This window comes from Mustela nivalis (genome assembly GCF_964662115.1).
Source record: "Mustela nivalis genome assembly, chromosome: 15".
Lineage (NCBI taxonomy): Eukaryota > Metazoa > Chordata > Mammalia > Carnivora > Mustelidae > Mustela > Mustela nivalis.
Window position 1 is genome coordinate 36,449,226 of NC_139034.1, and position 23,203 is coordinate 36,472,428.

Genomic DNA, 23,203 nt, shown 5'->3' on the forward strand with positions numbered 1-23,203 from the left:
ATCTCTACCTTTGGTTTTAACTGTGCAAATAACTCCCTCATACCTATCTCTAGTTCAGTTCCTGCACCTAAGTTTCAGTTCCTTGGTCCAATTCTCTTTTTTCTTTTTTCTTTTTTTTTTTAAAGATTTTATTTATTTATTTGAAAGAGAGAGAAAGAATAAGAGAGAACAAACATGAGAGGGGGAAGGTCAGAGGGAGAAGCAGACCCCTTGCTGAGCAAGAAGCCAGATATGGGACTCTGGGACTCAATCCGGGACTCCATAATTATGACATGAGCCATCCAGGCACCCCCCTATTGGTCCAATTTTCAACCAGATATTTCTGACTAAATATCCCAGTTACTCCTAAATCAGAATGTCCAAAAATTGAATAAAACTTTCTCTAAACAATCTTCTTCTATATTCCATTAGTAAGAGCCAGTAAACCAACTGAGCCATCAGGCCAAGCTGGAAACTAGCTTTTCCCTCAATGCATACAGATTACCGTATCTAGTCAATCCCCAATCCCTCCTAAACTTCCTGCCAATCTCCCCTCTCTTTCACCAGCTGAACTGCTACTTACTCTTCATAGATCAGTTCAAGGACTTCCCTTCTTGAGGAAGACCTGGTACATCTCATCTATCCCTCTTTGCCCAAACAGTAGCCACATCCTTTATGGTCCCAGAGTGGTTTGTCCTTTACTTCTTTGGTGCCATTGTTTGCATGCTTCCTTCCTTTTGTGACTTCCTTGAGGACAAAAATGTTTTATTGTATTTGTATTCTAACATGGAAGGCAGTCAAATATCTACTGAATTAATAAAATAAAAAGTCTTTTAAAAAGAAAGTATACCTTTAAATGCTTACACACATATTTCTACATTTAATGAATTATTTGTGAAAATATAAAAGTTTCCAAGAACTTCTAATTCTATAGTATTTGATAACATATTTATAATAAATGCTCCAAAAACATGTTGGCCAAATTCCAAATGGTCAAGTGTTAAAAATTAATATTCTGTTATATATAAACACAACAAAGTAGGGAAAAATATATGAAACATGAGTTTTCAGGTATCAGACAACAGGTAATTCAGGCCTATGACAGCTAAAAGAAGGGTAACACTAGCACCTGGTTATTTCCAGGTCACAGCACAGAGAGAAGAAAGCCAAGCAGTCTCACCAAGTTGCAGAGACAGAGAGATCAGAGTCCGGGAAGGCCACGAAGGCTAGAATTTGCAGGGCAGTTCACTGGAGAGAGAGCTCACAAAGACTGAAAGCATCAGAGAATTGCAGACGGGTTCTTCTAGGGTCCTTGGTCAGAAACTGATCTGTGCCAAGTAACAGAGGTTGGGGGAATAATTACCTACCAAAGAGCAGCAGACCAAACAATACCTGGAGCCAGACAGGGCTCGGAATAATCTGCACTTCCACCAACCTGAGTGGGAAAAACCTTGTAATATGTCAGGCAAAGGATGGCCTCCATAGCACTACACCAGAGGCTGTTCTGTAGTCACCCTAACAAAGCTTAAAGGCAATCCTCAACACAATCCAACAGGTTCCAAATAACCTATGAACCCCTACTGTGCAACACTCTTAAAAAAAAAATTCAACAAAATCAAGCAAGCAACAGCATAAAACTCAATGGCTAGCACACAGCCAAAAATTACCGGTGGAGGAGAAAAATATGACCCATAACCAGGAAGAAAAACATCATTAAGTACAGATCCAGAAATGACAAAGATGATGGAATGAACAGAAAAGATGTTAAAACTATATTACAAATATGTTCCGTATACTCAAGCAAGAAGAAAACACAGTCATAAGGAGAGAAACAGAAAATATGAGGGCCAGACCAAACTTCTAGAGATAAAAATAAATCTAAAATAAAATACATACTGGGTACAATCAACAGCAGATTAGACAGCAGCAAGAGAATGTGAACTTAAAGATGTGACAATAGAAGCTATCCAGAATGAAGCACAGAGAGAAGAAACCCACAAACAAAGCAGCCTCAGTGATTGTGAAAAGTAATTGGAATCCCCAAAAATGAGGGGGAGAGGAGCACTGCATGAAAACAAAATGGCTCAGAATTTCCAGAAGTTGATGAAAACCGTAAACTGACAGATGCAAGGGACATCAACAAACCCTAAGAAAAGTAAACAAAAAGAAAACCACACCAAGGTACATCATAACACAGCTTCTGCAAACTAGTGACAGAAAAATCTTAAAAGAAACAAGAGAGAAAAGTAGACATCACATACAAAGGAACAAAGAAAGACAACAGACTTCTTGGCAGAAACTATGCTGGGCCATAAATAATTGAGCAACAGCTCAAAAAAGTGTCAACTTAATGGGGTGTCTGGGTGGCTCAGTCAGTTGAGTGTCCTGCTCTTGATTTCGGCTCAAGTCATGGGTTAGATTTCATCTAGGGTCCTGGGATAGAGCCCCACGTAGGGCTCTGTGCTCAGCAGGGAGTCTGCTTGAGGCTTTCTCTCTCCCTCTCCTTCTATCCCTCCCCTCGCTCGTACATGTGTTCTCTTTCTCTCTCTCTCAAATAAGTAAATTTTTTTTAAAAAGTGTCATCTGAGATATCTATACCCAATGAAAATATCTTTCAAAAATCAAAGAAAAATAAGTTTATTTAAATGAAAAAAGCTGTGAGAATTCATCACCAGCCAACCACCACTAGAATAATAGGCAAGAGAAAAACAACACCAGATGGATGTCTGAACCTAAACAAGGAATTTAGAATGCTTGAAAGGGTAAATATGAGGGTAATACAAAAGATATTTTATAAAAATATTTTCTCCTTATTTATCTATTTAAAAAATAACTATTTAAACCAAAATAATAACAGCATATAATGGGGTTTACAACATACACAACTAAAAGGCATGACAAAATAAAGCACACAATGTGGTGGGCTAGAGTTTTAAAAAATGCTGTTCCTACAGTATACAAAAAAATGATATTTATAAGTTAAAGTTATCTCATAAACCCTAGAGCAACCATTGAAAAAAAAACAAAACAAAACCAGAATAATACCTCATAGGAAAACAGTGGCACAAAGGTGATGCTATCTCCCGTTTCTGCAAAATCAGGAAGCTAAGGCTCATCTTCACAGACTGCTATAAGAATGCAATTACATAATATATGTACAAACAGGACCTGATAAAGCAGGAATTGATACAGCAGGAATTCAAATGTTTGCTTCTTCCTTAGGAAGAGACTTGCCATTTGACATAAAATCTAAAAATACCACAGCTATCAGTTATTAGTTTTCTCTCAAAACAATAATCAATCATAAAAAAAGACTAATTTGTTTATGACCTAAATGATTACCTATTAAGATCCTTGCTTCTCTAGTTTCATATATATCAACAATAAATACAGCTTTAAAAAAAAATAAAAAACCCTAAAATCTTCAGGCTGTGCTTTTCAAAGTGAATACATGGCTTAGAAGTTTAAGTAATATTGTTAATCTTCTATAAAATCCCCAAGTACAAGATTATTTTAACAAAAAATATGTTCAGAATTTTAACCCAGGAAAACATCTCTTTATCAGTGGCATCTACGACATTATGAATCAAAGAATATACTGTTGAAAAGACATTTAAGTAGCTCCTGCAAATAGTAATAAAGCTCTACCCTACTCTGCCAGCAGCAGGAACGAGTGAATGGGTCTGCTTTGCCAGTGGTCCAGTGCTTGGTAGCTATGAGGCATTCCTAAAAGCCTATGCAAAACCTATTAACTGATGGGATATATAAAGCATAAAAAAGAAAGAAGAGTGTGAAAGATAATTTTGAGGTTTCAAGCTTGGGGAGCTGGAAGAAAAGTGGAGCCTTTGCCAATTACAGGGTAATTGAAGATAGCGTTTTATGTTAATGTAGTATCAAAAGGCACCTAAAATACATACATTTAGTTGGATGTGGTCAGAGCTACAGTTGTTATTCTAGGAACCATCTATACATACAGAACTTGAACGCTGATCCTACAGACTAGGAAAGAATAGAAGATCAAGAAAATGTAAGAAGACAACCATAAAGGGTTGCTGGGCAGGTAAGCAAATACCACAAATATAGGGCAGCTGGAAAAGCAGGAGAAGTAGAGATTAAAAGATTTAGTATCACTGGAAACAAGAAATAGTTTTATGTCTGGAATGGTCAGTATTAAACTCCCAAACTCCTAAGGGTAGAGATGATATTCTTCCATCTCTGAATGCTGCAGGAATCTCAATCACAGGACACAGTCAGTAGAAGTAACACCACATCATTACACTGTGCCAGTCACGCACTGCTTAATTGCTGTTAAACAGAATTCACGTTTTTTTTTAAGATTTTTTTTTAATTTATTTGAGAGAGAGAGAGACATCACAAGTAGGCAGAGAAGCAGGCAGAGGGGTAGGAGGAAGCAGGCTCCCCGCTGAGCAGAGCATGATGCGGGGCTCAATCCCAGGACCCTAAGATCATGACCTGAGTTGAAGACAGAGGCTTAACCCACTGAGCCACCCAGGCACCCCCAGAATTCACATTTCTCACAACAGAAGTTGGTGTTGTTACACCCATCTTACATATAGACTGAGGCACAAAATGCTTACATAATTCACCTTAACTTACAAACCTAGAAGATTCTGTCTTGAAGGAGATCATTATCGAAAGCACGTTCAGTGTAGTACTGGGGGGGGGGGGGACTCAAACGGCAGGATGTTAAAGTACACCAGAGTACAAAGTACATTTCCTCCCTGTCTGTCCCCTCTGTTAGGAACTTGCAGTAAGTTCCCAGTCTAAAAAAGTACAAACTGGGGGCACCTGGGTGGCTCAGTCGGTTAAGAGGTTAAGTGTCTACCTTCCGCTCAGGTCAAGATGCTGGGCTCCCTGCTAAGCAGGGAGTCGGCTTCTCCCTCTGTCCTTGCACCCCACTGGCGTTCTCTCACTCACTCTGCTTTCTCTCTCAAATAAATAACTTCTTTTTAATCTTAAAAGAAAAGTACAAACTGAGGCACACCTACACCTCTTTCTCATCCATTTTCCCATTCCCATCTTCCTCCATCCTCAGCCACAGGGACCACACAAGTTGATACCTGGGCCACAGGACTATCTTTTCAGAAATTCAGAATGAAGATATGGAGACACCTGTTGAGAAGCATGCTGCAAACACAAAGTGAGCTGCCACCACAGCAAAGCAAAGTTTCATGCAAACCGAAGTCAGAGGGAAGTAGGAACCAAGAGCTTTAAAGAGAGCCAATTTAAAAGAAATTGGAACAGATAGAGTCCAGAGTAGCAGAGACAAGACCATGGGCTCCCAGAGAAAAACTGGAACAGTAACTAACTGCCTAGAGATTTTTCTAGTTCCCAGGATCCTGAGCTGGACTTCATGCAATGGACTTCAGAGGCAGTCCTCCGACTGTTATGACAAATGCTTTTTTTTAACTAAGTTCATTCAAATGGATTTCTGACTCTTGCAGCCAAATAATTAAAGCCATTAAAAGAGGTCAAAGGAAAAAGACTGAATAAGCAGCAACTATGTGCTTCAAAATAACTTTAAGGTATTTGACTCTTCACCATCAGGGGTGAGGAAATGGAGGCTCATCTATATTAAGTAGTAGTCTGCCTTACTCCAAAGCCCAAACTCTATATTTTGCCTCATTTTCATTCAAGTTACATCCCATCTATTCCAGACGACCACGCCACTTAATTTTTTTCTCATGAAACATTCTCAGAATAATCCAAAAATGTTAACTTTTCACCTTTTAACCTGTTCAGCCTCTATACACTTCAACCACCTTTACTCTATTTGGTAAGTATTTAACAATAAAATGACGTTGTATATGCAAATATGAGCAGCAGAATAAAGACATTCAGATCCTTTTGGTCTGTTTCGAAACTGATAGAGTATTTTTCTTTCCTTTCCCTACCTTACCAGTTGATACACCCTTAAGTCAAGCCCAAACTAAGTGTAGCTCTTTTCCTGACCTGTCCCACCTTTCCTCTCTCCAAGTGGTTGACGTTATTACTAAAGTGCAGGCCACCTAACAGAAAAAGAATACATTCAGCTTAGCTAAATAATTATCCTACTTAAAACTACCTCATTACTTTTCTTGTTTAAAGATTTTATTTTTAAGGAATTTCTACACCCAATGTGGGGCTCAAACTTACAATCCCAAAATCAAGAGTCATATGCTCCACCAACTGAGCCAGTGAGGCACCCCCCCTTCGATTATTTTTCTAAAGCAAGACAAAACCTACAAATATCTACATGCTAAAAGCTTGAAATCCTTACCAAAAGGCTATAAAGACTAGCAAAAAATTCTATTTTGCTCTCCCTTAAAATCAGTTTGCCAAGATGGAATGGTAGGGAACTTTTGAAATCTAGACCAGTCTCTTTTGCCCATTCTCAAAAAGATATTCCTTAAGTTTTCCACATTTTCTTCAAGAATGTAACAGAACTCCACTGCCTATTTAAATAAGTGGAAATTTCCCTAAAAATGACCTATAGTGTAACATCTGGCTTGATTTCTTTTACAAGATAGTAAATTTCTGGAATTAAAAAAAATTTTTTTAATGTACTATCCTTCTACTAGCCTCTAAAGGTAAAGGAGGATTTATTTATTTATTTACTTATTTAAGATTCTAGATTTATCCTAGAATTTAGAAACTAAAGAAGCTCTTACTGTGGGTTCAGGGTCTTCGGCAAGTCCCCTATCCTCAACAACTCAGAAATATCACTTGCCTAGAAGTATACTTCTAGGCCCTTAGAAATACTGCAGTTATCGGGGTACATCCACTAATCACTAGTTACCAATTCAGCCTGGGAATCCATTTGTTCTGACTACCTTAAATTCTTTGATCTCTCATAAATTGCTCTGCTACTCACAGCCACAACTAACAGTGAAATTCACTGTCAACCCTGGGTATTTCTGCCAGAAGGAACACAAGAAAGTAAGAAAAACCATGGTACTACTCAAAAAAGGTAACCAGATGTTTAAAAGGGTTCATTAAAATGCACTATTTTAACTGACACTATTCATGCCAGGAACTGTGTTGCCAATTACTCTAAAATCACAAACAAGACATTAAAACAATCCTTGCATTACTGAGCACTTTATATTTTGAGTACTCTGTATTTTCTGAGTATTTCCAGACATGCCAAAATCAGTGTCAGTCAATATAACTATAACATCCCTCACACGGTGGGAAGAAGCCAAGGAAACCTTACATGTTTTGCAAGGGACTGAATAATTACAAGGCTGAAAAGAGAACTAGAATTTTTAACTCTGATTTGCACTAAAGCCATTAGGTACGTGTCAACTGTATTTCTTGGCCTGAAATTTTCTTAACATCTTAAGCCTAAACCACCCCCAGTTTAGTAAGATTTTGGAAGAGACGGAAAGCAGAATTGCTACCAAGCTATACCACTGCCATGGTTTAGACTCCACTACCATTGCCATTTTACGAACGTGTTTAATACTTTGGTCACATCCACTATTTTCGTGCAAAGCAGAGTAGGTGCCTGGTATGATAAAAGTATACCCAATCCATTCAGAATATGGATGGCCAGCATTTAACCATTAACAACAAACAGCCCCAGAGAAAATGTGCCAGCAAATCCAAACACCAACATTCCGAGGAGCTGCTTGACGCCTTCCGTTTCTGTCTCAAGATTTGGGTTGCGCACGGCTCTGGGGTTCTGACAGCGAAGGATGCTGCTCGGGGACAAAGTGCAACGTCCTCCTCCGGCATAAGCTCAGGTGCGCGCACCACCAACACAAACTAAGCACACGCTCCGCGACGCACCGAAGATACCCGGCTCTGAAGACCGTCCTGGGGATGGGAACTGAGCTTGTCATTCAAAGGGGCCGCAACTCCGCCACCACACTCTGGACCCCAAGGGACCCGTCTCGAGCCCGAGGGCACCCCCTCCCCCCAGGCCCGGTGCTGCGGGCTTCCTTCCACCGTCCAGCTCCTGCCGCCCTCCTCCCACCCCCGAGCCAAGGCGCAGCTCTGGGCAGCCCCGAAATCAGAGCAGGGACTGCGGGCCGGCGGAGAGGCTGGGGCACCAGGGGACGGACCGCTCCACCGACCGCGGCCCCGCACCACGCCGCCACCCCGGCCAACGCGCGGCTTACGCTGCGGGCGGATCCGCAGCCGCCTCACCTGGGGGCCGCAGGCTCCGCAGCTCACAGGCATATCACCGGCCCGCAACGACCAGTCGCGCGAGCCGCTGAGCAGGCGGGCGCCCCCTCCCGCACCGGCCCCCGGCCCTCCCCCCCCTCCCCTCCCCGCGGCCCGCCCCCGGACTGCCCACCCCCGGCTTCCGCCGCCGCAGTTCCAGTCAGCAACACCACCTAGTCCCCCACGCCTCCCACTCACTCTCGCGAGAAGTTGCGGCACCTCTCGCGAGAAGAACTCTGTGACCAAGCCCGCGCAAAAGTGGGTGGGCTTTTAAAAAATGAAAGGAGCAGGAAAAACCTTCCCACGTGCTCTGGGGCAGCTAGCGGATCGGCCCCGCGCGTCACGTGACTGGCAGCCGGCCTCTCTATTGGCCAGAATCTGCTCAGCCGTGGGAGCTTTAAACGCCTGGCTGACCTACGAACCTGCGGCGAACGTCTTGCGCGCTTCCTGATCCGTTACCTTGGAAACGGTTTAACCCTTTCCTCTGGCAAAATACCCAAGCGTTGGCTGGCCTGGCAGGTTTGGTTTCAGGCCCTACTTCCTTTCTTTCTTTGGACCCCTTGGTCTTACCGCCTGGGGTCTGCTGGGCTTCTTCGCCACAGGCTAGCTTTGCTGTCTTCCGACTGCCAGGGCTCTTTCCAAAGCGGCAGTCCCGTCAGATCTGACCGCCCAAGGAAGGCTCATCCTTTGGGGTAGCTCCGCCCCTTCTCCCCAGCATCTCTAGGGAGGACCACTCACAGCGCACCAGGCCGACCGCCCCATCCAAACCTCAACAATTAGCATCAAGGGATCTCCGGGCCCTAGTGCTCACCCTTACCAATTCACGCGGTATTGCAATCAGGAAGTAAAGTATTGGTCATGGAGAAACCAAGCCCCAGACGATAAGCTAGTATGTGATTATTTACATTTAGAATCGTAAGGCCTAACCCAGTCAAGGTGTACAGTCTCCCTACGGACATCTAGTCAAGGGTGGAAATACCCGATAGATGAGAAAGACCTTTTGAAGTTTATCCTCATTATGAGTTTTGTACTGTTTGGGGGGGAGGGGGGCAGGGAACAACGGGTGCATTCTTACGTTCACGTCTTCATTCAACAAATTTTTGTTGAGCTGCTACAAATGTTAGACACTACTCCAGGCCGTCGATTGAGCAGTGATGATGACAAGTGAGTCTAGGTTCTAGAGTGCTTATGGGGAGGAGGGGTGAAAGAAGAAATGTTTGTTGGCGTCAAGCTCAATGCAAGGAAAATACAGTAAATGATGCGATAGTGATTGTGATTGGGTGGCTACTTGAGGGGCGGAACTTTGGGGGAGACACTTAGGGAGTGATTTGCATAACAGGCTTGCAAACCTCAGAGGGAAGGGCATCCCAGGCAAAGGAAACCGCTAAGTCAGAGGCCTTAAATTGGCTTGGAAGGGGAAAATATGAGACAGTTAAGAAGAAACAAACCTGGAGAAGAAAACAAACATGGGCCACAGCCTGCAAGACTTTGTAAGCTAAGAAAGTAATAGTTGGGAATTTAAATACAGGGGAAATCTTCGGAAAATTCTGAAGAGGGAAGAGACATCTACGCTTTACCCTTTTGTGTTTAAAGCTCTCCCCTGCAGAAAATTGATTTTAAGAAGGTCACAGAGGAAGCAAGGAGATTAAGACTTGTAGTCCAAGAGAGCCAAAATCCTGAAAGGCTTAATTTCCAATGACCTTGACATTGCTTTTCTAGAATCCATTAGGTCAGAGCCCTGGTGATGTTTGCTCCCTTTTGTTAAAAACATCTGAATACATCTTCAGGTACTGCTATTTAATTACAATAAGAGAGATAAATGGAAATTTTTTTGTTACTTGGGAGAATGAATTTCCCAAAAGGAAAGTCACCTTTGATTTTTTTTCCCTCCACATACACCACTCAGATAACCACCTCTTTTGTCTATTCCCAAAGTTGGTTCTAGAGAAAGAAAAAAAAAACAACAACATAAAGTGATGTTCAGTGCAGATATTTATTTCTAAGTATAAAATTTTAAAAGACAGAGGTTGAAGGCTAGAAAACTGAAAATGTCTTCCTACAAGAAACAGAAATCAGGGGACAAATTCCAACTGGAAGACCTCTCATTAACTGGTAAAGCAACCAAATCAAGGTTCCTTATCATTCCTGAGTGTCAGATTCTTCATACATAAAACAAGACAATTTAACTAGCCTACACATGGAGTGGTTAAGCTTGAATTACACTTTGGCATGCAGGCACCAGTAAGACGGAAGCTGGAAAGGGAAATGAAATTTTTGTAAAATCTGAGAGTCAGCAGCACAAGCCAAATGAAATTGGATGTGACTGTGCTTGCACACACACACACACACACACACACACACACGTACACACCACCTGAGGAACTATGAGACTGGTTAATACAGATACCAGGAATGCTTCCCTAAGAAACCTTGGCCCTTTCAGAGTGTGAAAACGGAAGCATTGCCACCTGCTCAACCTCATATTCCCTGTAGCTATTTTGAATCTAAGTAGTATTTAATAAATAATGGTTCACATATTCCCCATCGAGATTGAAGAAATAGAAAATAATTCAAGGATCGGAGGTAACATTTTAAAGTTAAGCTAACATTTTAATTCTAATGAAAATAAGATTTCAAGAAACATTTTGGGGTTACTTTTCAAAAGGAAAAATGCTAAAAAGAGAAAAGGCATTATTTTAGCAAATTAAGACCTTTTTTTTAAATGCTGAAAAAAATGGGAGTGCTCTTTTCAGTTCTGTTTGCAGTCCTCATAATGATTAACCGAAACAGCTGCTTGGTACTGCTAATTTAGATGAACAATGGGCTCAGTTCTATCATTCTAACATGTATTAATAGAGCCATAAATCCTCCCAACTCACCCTAGCAAGACAGTCATTGTGGTGTCTTTTGTAACTACAATTATTTGGAGTACAATGAATATGAAGCAAGAGAAATTTAGGATTGAGATGCATTTCTACAGATGTCCCTAGTGCCTGGATTCTCTTTAAAATTACTTTCTGTTTTAACAGCTTTATTGAGATATAATCCACATACCATATAATTCACCCTTTTTAAAGTGGGCAATTCAATATGTTTTGGTATATTCCTGGAGTTGTGCAATCATCACAAAAATTTAATTTTAGAATAGTTTTGTTTCCCCTAAAAGGAACTCCATACCTATTAGCAGTCAATCCCCCACCTCACACCCAGCCCTGAGCAACCACTAATCTACTTTATGTCTATACATTTGCTTATTCTGGACATTTCATATATATGGAATTACACAATATGTAGTCATTGGTGTCTCCATTCACTTAGCATAATGTTTTCAAGGGTCATGCATATAGCTTATGTCAGTATTTCATTTCTTCTTATTGCCAAATGATGATGCCATTGTATAGGTAAAGTGCATTTTATTTATCCTTTTATCCATTAATAGACCTGTGGATTGTTTCCATTTTTTGGCTATTATGAATAATGCTGCTTTGAGCATTTGTATACAAGCTTTGTGGGGATGTTGATCATTCTTTTTTAATACTTGAAAATAAAATTTATCTAGTTTACAAAATCCATATTTCCTTTCCCAGCACAGTTACTTCGCTCCTAGCTTTGTCTTTCGTGCCTGCTATTTGAAGTACGTGCTCTCTCCCCACAGGGCTGGCATTTCTTCTTGGGAAGCTCCTATCTGACAGTGTCACTCCTGTTTAAAAAACTTCGGTGGTGTCTTATGATTCCAGCTGTGATCTACATTACTCTATTCTGCTATTAGTTCTCCCTCTCAGAAAGTCTTTCTTTCACTTTCTCAAAATAGGGCCAGACCCTCTCTGCTTTGGAGCCTTTCCAGGAGGTTTTCCTTCAGCATCAGTGTCTTCCTCTGTCTACCCCTTGAGCCTCTGGATGCCAGTGTCTCCTTCAGCATTCAGCTGTATTCTCTTTTCCTTAAGAACTCTTGTCCTAAATCCCCAGACTAGGTAAGCTCTTCCCCATCTGGACTCTACTTTTTCTTCAATGCATTTATCAGCTTATAATGATCTTTATTTGATTGATTATTTGGTCTTTCCCTATTCTTTTCCCTCATAGAATCCACGAGCAGGAACCACATCTGTTTTTACTTCCACATGCCTGGCACATAGTGTTATTAGTTACTTAATAGCTGTTCATTGGAAGGAAGGAAAGAAGAAAGGGAGGAAGGAGGAAGGGAAGGAAAGGAAAAAAAGAAAAGAGGAAGGGAGGTATCCTCATAGCTTACTTCATGTTCTATTTTTCTCTCCCTTGCTAAGCAGTTCAAATAAATTTCTAGGCCCAAGATGGCACTGCTCATGCCCAGGGTACCACCTCGGCAAACCAAAACTTAAATAACTTTCCTGTCTATGTAAATGTTCCACAAGACCAAAATGACAATATTTCTGGTCAGCCAAGCCCCCAGACGAAGCCAACTCTGGGCTCTATCCTTATTTCTTTGTTCTTTCTCAGCTCCGAACAAAGTTGACTATGTGGCCCCAGCCAGTAAGATATTTTCTATTTTTCTTGTTCTTGTCCTTGTTTGTTTGTTTGTTTGTTTCCCGTCATTCTAGAAAAGCTTCCTGATTTCTGCCCCACTTTGCAGCTCTGGAGACGGTCCACTTAATGAAGTGGGAAAGAAAGTTTCTTTATATCACCTAAATTGTTTCCTTTAATCATTTTCTAACCTTAGGAATCTTCAGTAAAGTCTTGATAAATCTTATAAATCAAATCTGCTCTGTGGCAAGGGGGTTTAATGGCAGGCCTGTTCTATGCCTGGGATGGTGTAGGAGCCCGTGCTCTCTACAGAAGGGTGTGTGGAGAGAGAAAAAACAGTGGTGTACTAGGGAGCCAAGGCACCAGTGTGACAAGTCAGAGAACACAGGCTCTGTCTAAGTGCACCTAAAACTGTGCTGGGGAACATCTCACATGTCCCCAGGGAACATTTTAGTGAGCTAATTTCTAGTAATCAAGTTGGTAGTGTCTCCTCCAAAGTAATTTTGCTATTTAATAGAAATGTTACTTTCATTTGTTTACATAGTCTAATGGAGCCAAGACACTTGGGTTATATACCCATGAAAGAATTATGAATGTTCTGTTTGAACAGCAAGTTTGAATGATTTGTTCTAGATCATGTTGGAGCACTAAATGCCATAGTTCAGACTAAAATTAGCTGGTTGTCTGGTTCTACCTATCAGTGGAACTAAGCATGCTACACAAAGCTAGCCTTTCGGCTTAATCCCCCCTAATGACCTTTCGACTACAAAGGCAGGCATCATCTTTCCCCAGGAGCTTTACACAAGCAATCTCTGACAGCCAGAAGCAGATTCCATGTCGCTTCCTGTTGGAAAACTTGAGTCTCCCTTTGGCCCACTCGCTGAATTCCTGTTTCCTGCCTGAGTGATGGCCCCAGCTGGCAGTTCTTGTAAGAGAGGGAAGTGGAGTCTTTTTGTCACAATGCTCAGTTTTTGGATTTTGGTTTTTTCTTTTGTGATGATAAATCCATACACACTCCTGCTGCAGAACGAGGGGCAATACAGGAAAAGATAATGGGGCAGACCACCTTTTTTGGAGGATGCTTACATTATTTAATAAGCTAATGTAAAACATTCTGAAAGTGGAAAAATGTGGACGTTATAATTTCATTAGTCATTTAATCATGTAAAAATGCTTCTTAAATGTAAAAGATAAGTTATCTCATCATGCCTTTGTCTTAAAAGTATGTATATTATAGTGGGGTCTGATATTCTTCCTAACTTCCTAACATACTTTACCAAATTCTTTTGTAGTGAATCTCTTGAAGGACAGAAGCATATCTCAACCATTATAACATGATATGAAGTGATGGTTTCATATATCGCAGGTCTTCATTAAATGCCCAGTGACTTCTAAAATCACAACTATAGTTATTAGCAAATAGTACAGATGATAATTCAGAAGTGCCACTCCAAATTAAAGACTTCTGAATTAGCAAAATAAATTTGAATGCTGTTCAAATTCATGCTCAAATAGAACAAGTCTTCTGATTTAAATCATCATAGTCATAGCTAAAATTACTGACTTAACTTCCAATAAGTAAAATACAGATGTGCTGTATTTTAAGAAAATGTAATATATTATTGTCTGAAATTCAGAAACAATCATGCATAAATGTAATTACTTCACAAAAGAGTCCTAATGATATCACTGTCCTACTGACTTCAAATTGTTGGTACAGAGTTAGTTATAAAATAGAAGCACAGGCGCCTGGATGGCTCAGTCATTAAGTATCTGCCTTCAGCTCAGGTCATGATTTGAGGGTCCTAGGATCGAGCCCTGTGTTGGGTTCCCTGCACAGTGGGGAATCTTCTTCTCCCACTCCCCCTGCTTGTATTCCCTCTCTTATTGTCTCTTTGTGTCAAATAAATAAATAAAATCTAAAAAACAAAACAAAAAAAAAAAATAAGAAGAAGCACAAAGTTTTATAAAAAAGCTTATGTTATAGGGTGCCTGTGACCTGTAGTTGGAGGAGTTGTGACTCTTTCACTCATGACCCAGAAGTCCTGAGTTCAAGCCCTATATTGGGTGTAGAGATCACTTAAATAAATTTTTAAAAAAACAAACAAACTTATGTTGCAGACATTTCTAATTCAAAGAAGCAGAAATGTAATTGAACATTTCAAAAGCCTTTAATATAAGTAAATTGTAACTGCTTTAATTGACAAAAAAATATTATACACAACTTCAGAGAAATGTCTTTGCAAAGGTGAAATACACTTCTTTTTCGTGTAAGCCTATGGCATACATGCTTACTACTTAAAAAAAGATATTAGATAACTTCCCCTGGTTTAGGTATCCAAAAGGCAAGGGAAGTACTTTGAATATTGTCTTAAACTTATGACAAGATAACAAAGATCCTAGAACAAGCTGTTCCAAGGTCTCTCATTCCTCATTGTCTGGCTGCTTTGCTTTTCAAATGAAACATTAACATGCAGATAAGAATGTCTATTAGTTAACTCACATGAAATTCAACAGCAATGTCCTGTGATTAGATCTTTAAAAGTAGGTAATACTCAACTCATGCGGAGCATAAATATTGCATGCCTACTATGGGTCAGGAAGCATTAAACGCTGTGATAAGAATCTAGGCTGTAAAGTAGCAGAACTTTCAAGATACCTTGAATCCTTCCTGGGCTTTAGGGAATCCGTCTTCTACTTGATGTTTTAAGCCCTTAAACTATGTTAGAGAGGTATAGTGTAGCCCCATGCTAATGTTGATTCTTATTTGTATTTATATGTATATTTCCTGGGATACAAATTGGAACATCCTGGAACAAATTGGCTCCCATTCCCCACAATGGAACTTGTGATGTCAGCAGGCAACCTTGTGCAGGACAGAGTTGGTTTCCTCGGAGCCAGTCCTCTTGAGCTCTCACGTAGCTGACTACCTCTGGTTTCTGCTTCACTGGCCTACGTCATTTCATGGTTAGGACGATCTCCTTTCTCTGTAGTATGTGGCTGCCAAAACACAGCAAGAAGTGCAACCTTAGGCCACATGAAAGCCAGGATGCTTGCAGAACAAGAGAGAACAAAAGAGGTAGCCCTCCTTAAGCTTGTTCAGTCCACATCTGCATTCACCATCTGAAATGTGACCAGAGGGAGGGGACTAGAAAATACGAATAGGTTAAACTGAACCTGTGTGGATTTCACCAGGAGAAGGGAAAACTCACAGGGATAGAATAAACTCCAGTTGAAAGGCTACAAAGAACATCTTAGGCTTTTGTTCTTCCAGAGGAAAGGATGTGAATTTGGGTTCAAGTATCCAAGGGGGAAATAATCAGCATTGGCTTAAAATGAAAAAGGTTATCTTTTTGAACAGTGGGTATCAAATTTCTTAGCATCTATACAATTTATTTTTAAAACACCCTTTGAGAGCCCAAATATTTAAGGTCCTAATCTCTTTTTCATATTCTACTCCTACCTCTAAATTGATTTTAAAATTCTTCTTGTGAAAGTGTGTCCTTATCTCACATTTGATGATACAGGTTGCTATCCTTATCAGTTGCTGTAATAAGATTCTTACAAAGATCTTGTTATCTTGAAACATCACACCTATAGACAGAGTATAATAGGTGTAACAAGATTCCTACAGAACTTCTATTTAACAGTTTAATGGGCTATAATTTTCTCTCTCTCTTTTAGCTGCTCAGTAGCTATTTTGAAATTGCCATATAAACTCCTGATGAAAATAGGTGTGCCATAAAATAAAGTCTGATGAATCTTTGTGTCTGGCTTGAGGAAATGTCATTCTTTTACGGGAAACAGAGGTGCTGCTTGGGTTTTGGTTTCAAATCCTGTGCCATTCAGACTTTAATATTTGCCTGCCTTTTTTCATAACTTTTAAAATTATCATGAACAGTTCTTCTTCTGCTGTACTCTTTATGTAATTTTAAGAATTCTCAACTAAGTTCCAGGAGGAACTGAAGTCCTCAGTTGAAGGCTGCTGAAATGTCCATTGTGTTACCAATTTTTAAAAAGTTTATTACTATTATTATTATTATTATTATTTAGTAATCTCTATATCAAATGTGGAACTCAAACTCATGACCTCAAGATCAAGAGTTGCATGCTCTTCCAACTGAGCCAGCCAGGCACCTCATCCTATGTGATTCTTAATCATTATTACCTCTCCACACCAGATACACTAAAGTGCTTGCATTTTACCTGGTCTCAGTAAAGTCAATGCTGTTTTCTGCTAGAACATCCTCTCATTAAAATGTGACTGGACAATGCCATTTTGCAAAGAGACAACTCTTTCTCCAGAAATAACACTTGTTTCTTAGATACTGTACAGAATCCATCAGTCCCTCCTGCCAGGACATGGCAAATGTGTCCTCTCTTTGTTTTCAATAATCTGATTCACCATCTCCCTTGGGAACAGGGTTTTGTGACACCACAATGTTCCATCCTCTGTTCCAGTTTGTATTGGACTTCTTTTCCCTCATCCAGAAATGGCAAGTAGCATATGAAAAGGCCAGGTAGAACTTCCTCTTGCCCTCAAAGAGAAGTTTCTCTCAAATCACTTGCATGTCATAGAAGATTACCATGAATTTTGTCCTCTGTTCACTTGTTCACTTCGGCCAACTTAAGGGTCTATTTTTTTCCTTGACTCGTGACTTATTTTTTTTAAGATTTATTTATTTATTTTATATTGAGAGAGAGAGTGCGCAAGCGAGCGAGCATGGGTGGAGGAAGAGGCAGAGGGTGAAAGAGAATCCCAAGCAGACTCCACACTGAGCACAGAGCCCCACATGGGGCTTAATCTTACAACCCAAGACCTAAGCTGAAATCAAGAGTCAGAAGTTCAACCGACTGAGCCACCCAGGTGCACCATTCCTTGACTCATGACTTGATGACTGCAGGTCAAAATTGAAAGTGATGGAATGTTATGATGTACAACTATACGCAAGAACAAATACCTGCTGGGAGAAGCCAAAGGCTCCCTGTGCCCCTGCCAAGCATTCAGTTCCCCTGGGCCACTTTCATAATGGATTTCCTCACTAAGCTCCCTGCCTTTCAGTAATATTAAACCAACTTCATGGCGGTTCCAACAAGTGGCTGGCTCACTTCCACCTATGCCAGAAGCCACTGGGATACTCGTGTTGGTCATCTTTTGCCTCCACAAAGGCATCAACAAGATTAATCTGGTCTGGAGACTCCCCTGTATTTATATTCAGGGCAGCTTTATATCCTATTTTTATCTGGTACAATCACACACAATCCTGGTACACTCACAGTTTTTACCTATTGTTAGCACCTCTTTATCAAAAATATGTTTAGAAAATAAATTATAATGACATTTATATCCTGCCATAGACAGAGTCTCTTCTTTACCTGGCCAGGTCAAAATGGGCCAGGGCCAGGATACTACCCAGATGGCTAACTGGACAGAAATAATCAGCCAAACCCTAAAGCTATTATCTTCAGCCCCACTCTCCCCACTACCAAGATAACCAACTGGTTGTTTCTCCTTTCCACCATCTAACTCATGTCATCCACTGTTATCTCAGAATACCAAATGTGCATGAGCTATATTTTCTAACTAAGGAACTTCTTGAGCTTTCTTCTCTTCATTAGTGTTTGTGGTTGTAGAATATGTGGAGAAATTCTAAGCCACAAAGGATAGCTGACAGGCTTTCTCAAGGAAGCCATAGTGACCTCAAAAGGATATGTCAGCAGTGGAGCCCAGGACATCCCTACTGTCTGCTACTAGTCTCAATCACATCTTTATAACTTCTCTCTCTGAAGACTTTCACTGAGCTGCGGAGCACCCTTTTTACCGTCTCAGCATTATAGCTATCATATTGGTGACCTAGAACTCTAGCTTTCAAATGCTCTCAGATTCTACAGCTCTCAAATTCATTAGCCTCTCCATTTTGCCCAATTCAGCTCCTACCCTTCATACTAACAAAGGATATTTAGAAATATATAGTTCATGTCATACTAAATTCATGGATGCACTGGGAAAAAAAACCAGCAACAGTACTTTAAAAAATGAAATAAGAGCAAAAGAGGCTGTCACCTCATCTCCGCCTGCCATCTGGAGACCATGGCCACCACCCTGCAGAGATGAGGCAGAGACCTGTAACGCTGGGATTTCTATCACCATCTGGCCCCTAGAAAAGGTCAGTCCCCTTAAAGGAGGTGGCCTCACCTTCTGTCTCCAAGGATCTGACACCCCCTGAGAATTCTTGAAATACCATGTGGCAGGAAACCTTCATAGGATACTTTTCTCTAGGCTGACTCTGCCTGGCTCCTCCTTCACCTATCACTTTGGCTTCTATACAACTGATTTGACAGCTGTGCCCCCTTGAAGGCAGGCAAGGACTTTTTGCTTTTTCCTGTCTGTGACAGAATCTGGCCACAATCACATCTCTGTTGCTCAGCTCTATCTTTTAATTCTCTCTTCTCATTTGCCTGCCTGAGGAATGAGCACAAAATAGCAGTGAGGGTCTGGGATCAGAGTCCATAGATTTGAAGATAATGGGGCTTCAGGTTGGGTGTGGTCCATTTGCTAAAGAAGCTAAATCGAATATGAGCTGTAGACGTCTCTAAAAGGACAATGAATGATGAGTCCTAGGAAGAAGCAAGAAGCCCATCTAAGTAGACTCAGAGAGGAATCCTCAGCAGAAGAGCCAAGCTGTTCCAAGGCAGAACTATTCAGGAGACCTAAGGCAAAGCATTGCTTACAGATGTTGTATTTCACAAGGCAAGTAGTCTGGGAATATGCCTTGGTGCACGTTTAAAGGACTCATGATGCCCTGGTCAGAGGGTTGTATTTCTAAGGAGCACTTTTATCTCTAAGCTGAGGAGTAAGGGAAAGTAAAGAGAGACAGCTGTGTTCTAATAAATGAGCTTCTATTTTGAGGGTCTGGATCTCGAGTGTTTAATTTGATCAGTCTGACACAGGTTAGGAAGGAAGTCTGAAAGCTTAGCAAGTGCTGAGAGCTGTAAAATTTCATCACTCTTAGTGGGGCTCTCTATTATACTCATCCACTAGGTTGGGACAGGTTTTAGGCTACAGAGCTGGGAGGAAATCCAGCCTGGAGCTCAGAATTTCATATCCAAAAAATAGTTCATGAATGCAGCAGGTGTCAAAAAAATCCAATACCAAGTATAAGAGGTGATCCAAAGGCAGACAGAATACAACATTGGGGAATCTAGGCTCAAGAGACACTCAACAATCCAGGCTGACAACTGGCAAGCACTAAGAAAGTATATCAAGAAGTGAAATGGCCTCTAGCCATATGGGTGTAAGAGTGGGACATGAGTTGGGGAAGAAAAATGGTCAAAACAAGGGAGGCCTCTAATCCCCTGTTAATACCTCAGTTACCACGGACCTCAAGTTCAATCAAATGAGAAGAATTACAACCTATGAATAAGGAAACTAAGTTATTAGACTTGGGGCATAAGATCGGAGTCAAAACTAGGATATTTTGTGTGTCCTAAAGAAGTTTTGAAGTGGGGCGCCTGGGTGGCTCAGTGGGTTAAGCCGCTGCCTTCAGCTCAGGTCATGATCTCAGGGTCCTGGGATCGAGCCCCGCATCGGGCTCTCTGCTCAGCAGGGAGCCTGCTTCCCTCTCTCTCTCTCTCTCTGCCTGCCTCTCCATCTACTTGTGATTTCTCTCTGTAAAATAAATAAATAAAATCTTTAAAAAAAAAAAAAAAAAAAGAAGAAGTTTTGAAGTAAGGATATATCCTAAAGCCTCGCTCAGGGTTGTTTTGCAGAGAGAACATGGAATCACAAAGTGAATGCTAGTTTTAACCTGTGAAACATTTAAAGCAAACTGAAATAATATAACAGATTGTATTTGAAGAAGCAAAATGTTCCATCTAAAGCTTTATTCTCACTATCTTTTCTTCTTCCTTTCTCTCCATAGGAAGCCACCATCCTGAAACTGATGCATGTCATTATCATTAATGTTTTTATACTTTTGCTATATATGTCTGAATCTATAAACAATACAAACTATTTGAGTGTTTGAAATTTTTAGATAAATGGTATCATGTGGCATATTTAGCAACTTGCTTATTCTTTCATTCAACAACAGTTTGAAGAAATGTAATGCAAGCTATGTACATAATTTTAAAATTTTGTGGTAACAATATTTAGAGTCGGGAGGAACCTGCAAAATTAACTCCATAATATATTTTCTTTAACCCAACATAATCAAAGTATTATCATTTCAATATTTAACTAAAGTAAGAACTATTATTGAGAGATTTTCATTATTTTTTGTATTAAGTTGCAAAATCTGATGTGTATATCTAAATTCAGACGAGCCCCATTTCAAGTGTTCTATAGCTACACATAGCTAGTGGCCACAGTGTTGGGTAGTGCAGATTTGGTTCAACCTTCCCTTTGTAAATAACTGAAAGTTCTGCATAAAATTTAAATGAAGGCAAGAAAAAAGAAATAAAATGAAGGCAAGAACCTAGAGAGTTAAGCCTGCCATTGAATCAGATTTTATTTGAGGCCATTTGCCAAAATGGCTAAACTGAGCTGTTATTTTCATGGCGCATATGGATCTTGGAGCAAGACAGTCAAACTTGAACCCACCCCAGGTAGGGAGTCTAATAGGAAATCCTCACTCCTCCATTAAGCTAAATGCCAAAAGGCATTTTTGGCTTACGGGGGTGGGGCAGGGAGAATGTAGGAGTGAATCACTGTAAGAGTGAATCAAAAATGAATCCATCCCATGTGTTATGTATGACTACACCACCTCCAGGGTAGAAAGCTGCCTTTAAAACACTTACAAAATCTTGTGAATCAAATAAAAAAGATCCTAAAGCAAACTATTAAATGCTTGAAATTGGGTAATAATGAAACTATGCATTAAAAGTTGTGGGAGGGGAGCCTGGGTGGCTCAGTGGGTTAAAGCCCCTGCCTTAGGCTCAGGTCATGATCCCAGGGTCCTAGGATTGAGCCCCATGTGGGGCTCTCTGTTCAGCAGGGAGCCGGCTTCCCTTCCTCTCTCTCTGCCTGCCTCTCTGCCTGCTTGTGATCTCTGTCAAATAAATAAAAATCTTATAAATAAATAAATAAATAAATAAATCAAAGTTGTGGGATGCATGAGACCTTCTCCAGCAAGCCCAGTCTTGCCCATTCAATCCTGAGCAGGACATGGACCTCTGCCCACTGGAAGGCTTATCACATGGAATTAGTATGCAATTGCAAGTCGACTGTTTGGGGCATTTGCTCTCTAGTCTGAGCATGCACAGGATTTCTCCGCTGAACTCCAGCTCTGTCATTTCTACCATGCTGGGTTGGTGGTCTGAATGGGATTTTGCCTCTGTTTCCTAATGTGGGTCGGAATCCTGTCCTGAGTTCCAGCACACTGACTTCCCTGATGTGATTGAACTTATCCCCTGGATTTCTAGACAAATAGATGATCATCTTAAACCCATACAAGATCCCCTTTTTAGAAGAAGAAGAAGAAGAAGAAAAGAAGGAGGAGGAGGAGGAGAGGAGGGAGGGAAGAAAAATTCTGTGTGGAATGTAGCTAAAGTAGTACTTAGAGGAAAACTGATAATTTTACATGATTTTATTAAAAATAAAGAAGATATACTAAGCATCAAACCCAAGAAGTCAGAAAATGAAAACCGAACAAACCCCTCCCCCAAAATAGGAGGAAGTAATAAAGCTGTGCCTAGACAGCTTTATAGATAATTCCTTCATACATTCAAAGAACAGACAACTCTGCTCTTATACAAATTCCTTCACAGAATAGAAAAGAGGAAATACTCCTTCAACTCATGAGTTACTGTTAAACTGAATCCTAAACTAAACAAGGACAGTGAAACGTCAGTTAAGAACATAGACATAAGACAGGCACCTGGGTGGCTCAGTCATTAAGTGGCTGCCTTTGGCTCAGGTCATGATCCCAGGGTCCTGGGATCGAGGCGCACATTGGGCTCCCTACTCAGTGGGAAGGCTGCTTCTTCCTCTCGCTCTCCCCCGCTTGTGTTCCCTCTCTGTGTGTCTCTCTCTGCCAAATAAATAAAATCTTAAAAAATATATAGACATAAGTGTTTTTTAACAAAATATTGCGAGTAAGATCCTCTCTTCACTCATCCAACAGACGTTTTTTGAAGACCAGGTAGGAGCCAAGCTTTGGGCAATGCAATGGAGACTAGATGAATAATATATATTCTCTTGTTCTTAAGAAACAGATAATTTAGAGGGAAGAGAGCTGCATTAATAATTATGATGCAATATGATGTCTCTTGTCAAGGTATGCAATAGGAACAAAATGTAATAGGAACAGAGACCAGAATGTCTAAGTTGGTCTTGGCAGATTTTAGAAGGTTCCATTGGGAGATTTTTTAAGCTGAGACTTGACGGATAAACAGGAGCTTGACAGGTAGAGAAGACGTGGTGTTGGTAGTAGAGGTAGGTAGGAGAGTAAGGATGTAATTTAGAGTATAGTTTGTGTGTGTGTGTGTATTGTATGTGCAGACAGGAAAGAATGGAATGGAAAAGGATGAAAAAACCCCCAGCAAAGGAAGGGAG

At 40.6% G+C, this 23,203-nt stretch overlaps 2 protein-coding genes and 1 long non-coding RNA gene across 9 annotated transcripts in view; 1 reads left to right on the forward strand and 2 right to left on the reverse strand.

Annotated features, from left to right (window-relative positions):
* The window catches only part of AKAP11 (A-kinase anchoring protein 11), a 50,182-nt gene extending 41,193 nt beyond the window's left edge, over nucleotides 1–8,989 (reverse strand). For 2 of the 7 annotated variants that reach the window (XM_082701348.1, XM_082701344.1), the window contains exon 1: nucleotides 8,690–8,989. Coding sequence is in view for 1 of the 7 variants with exons in the window: in XM_082701342.1 (XP_082557468.1) it covers nucleotides 563–569 (7 nt within the window). In the remaining 6 variants the exon portion in view is untranslated. Of the gene's footprint in view, nucleotides 1–562; nucleotides 727–8,133; nucleotides 8,280–8,573 lie in introns of those variants that run through there. The other 5 variants (XM_082701347.1, XM_082701343.1, XM_082701342.1 and 2 more) reach the window with 4 other exon arrangements.
* The window catches only part of LOC309849105, a 278,100-nt gene that overhangs the window by 241,491 nt on the left and 13,406 nt on the right, over nucleotides 1–23,203 (forward strand). The window lies entirely within an intron of this gene.
* DGKH (diacylglycerol kinase eta) overlaps nucleotides 14,965–23,203 on the reverse strand; it is a 203,198-nt gene continuing 194,959 nt past the window's right edge. The window contains exon 30 of the mRNA XM_082701356.1: nucleotides 14,965–15,648. Coding sequence (XP_082557482.1) covers nucleotides 15,617–15,648 — 32 coding nt within the window. The 3' untranslated portion in view covers nucleotides 14,965–15,616. The remainder of the gene's footprint in view (nucleotides 15,649–23,203) is intronic.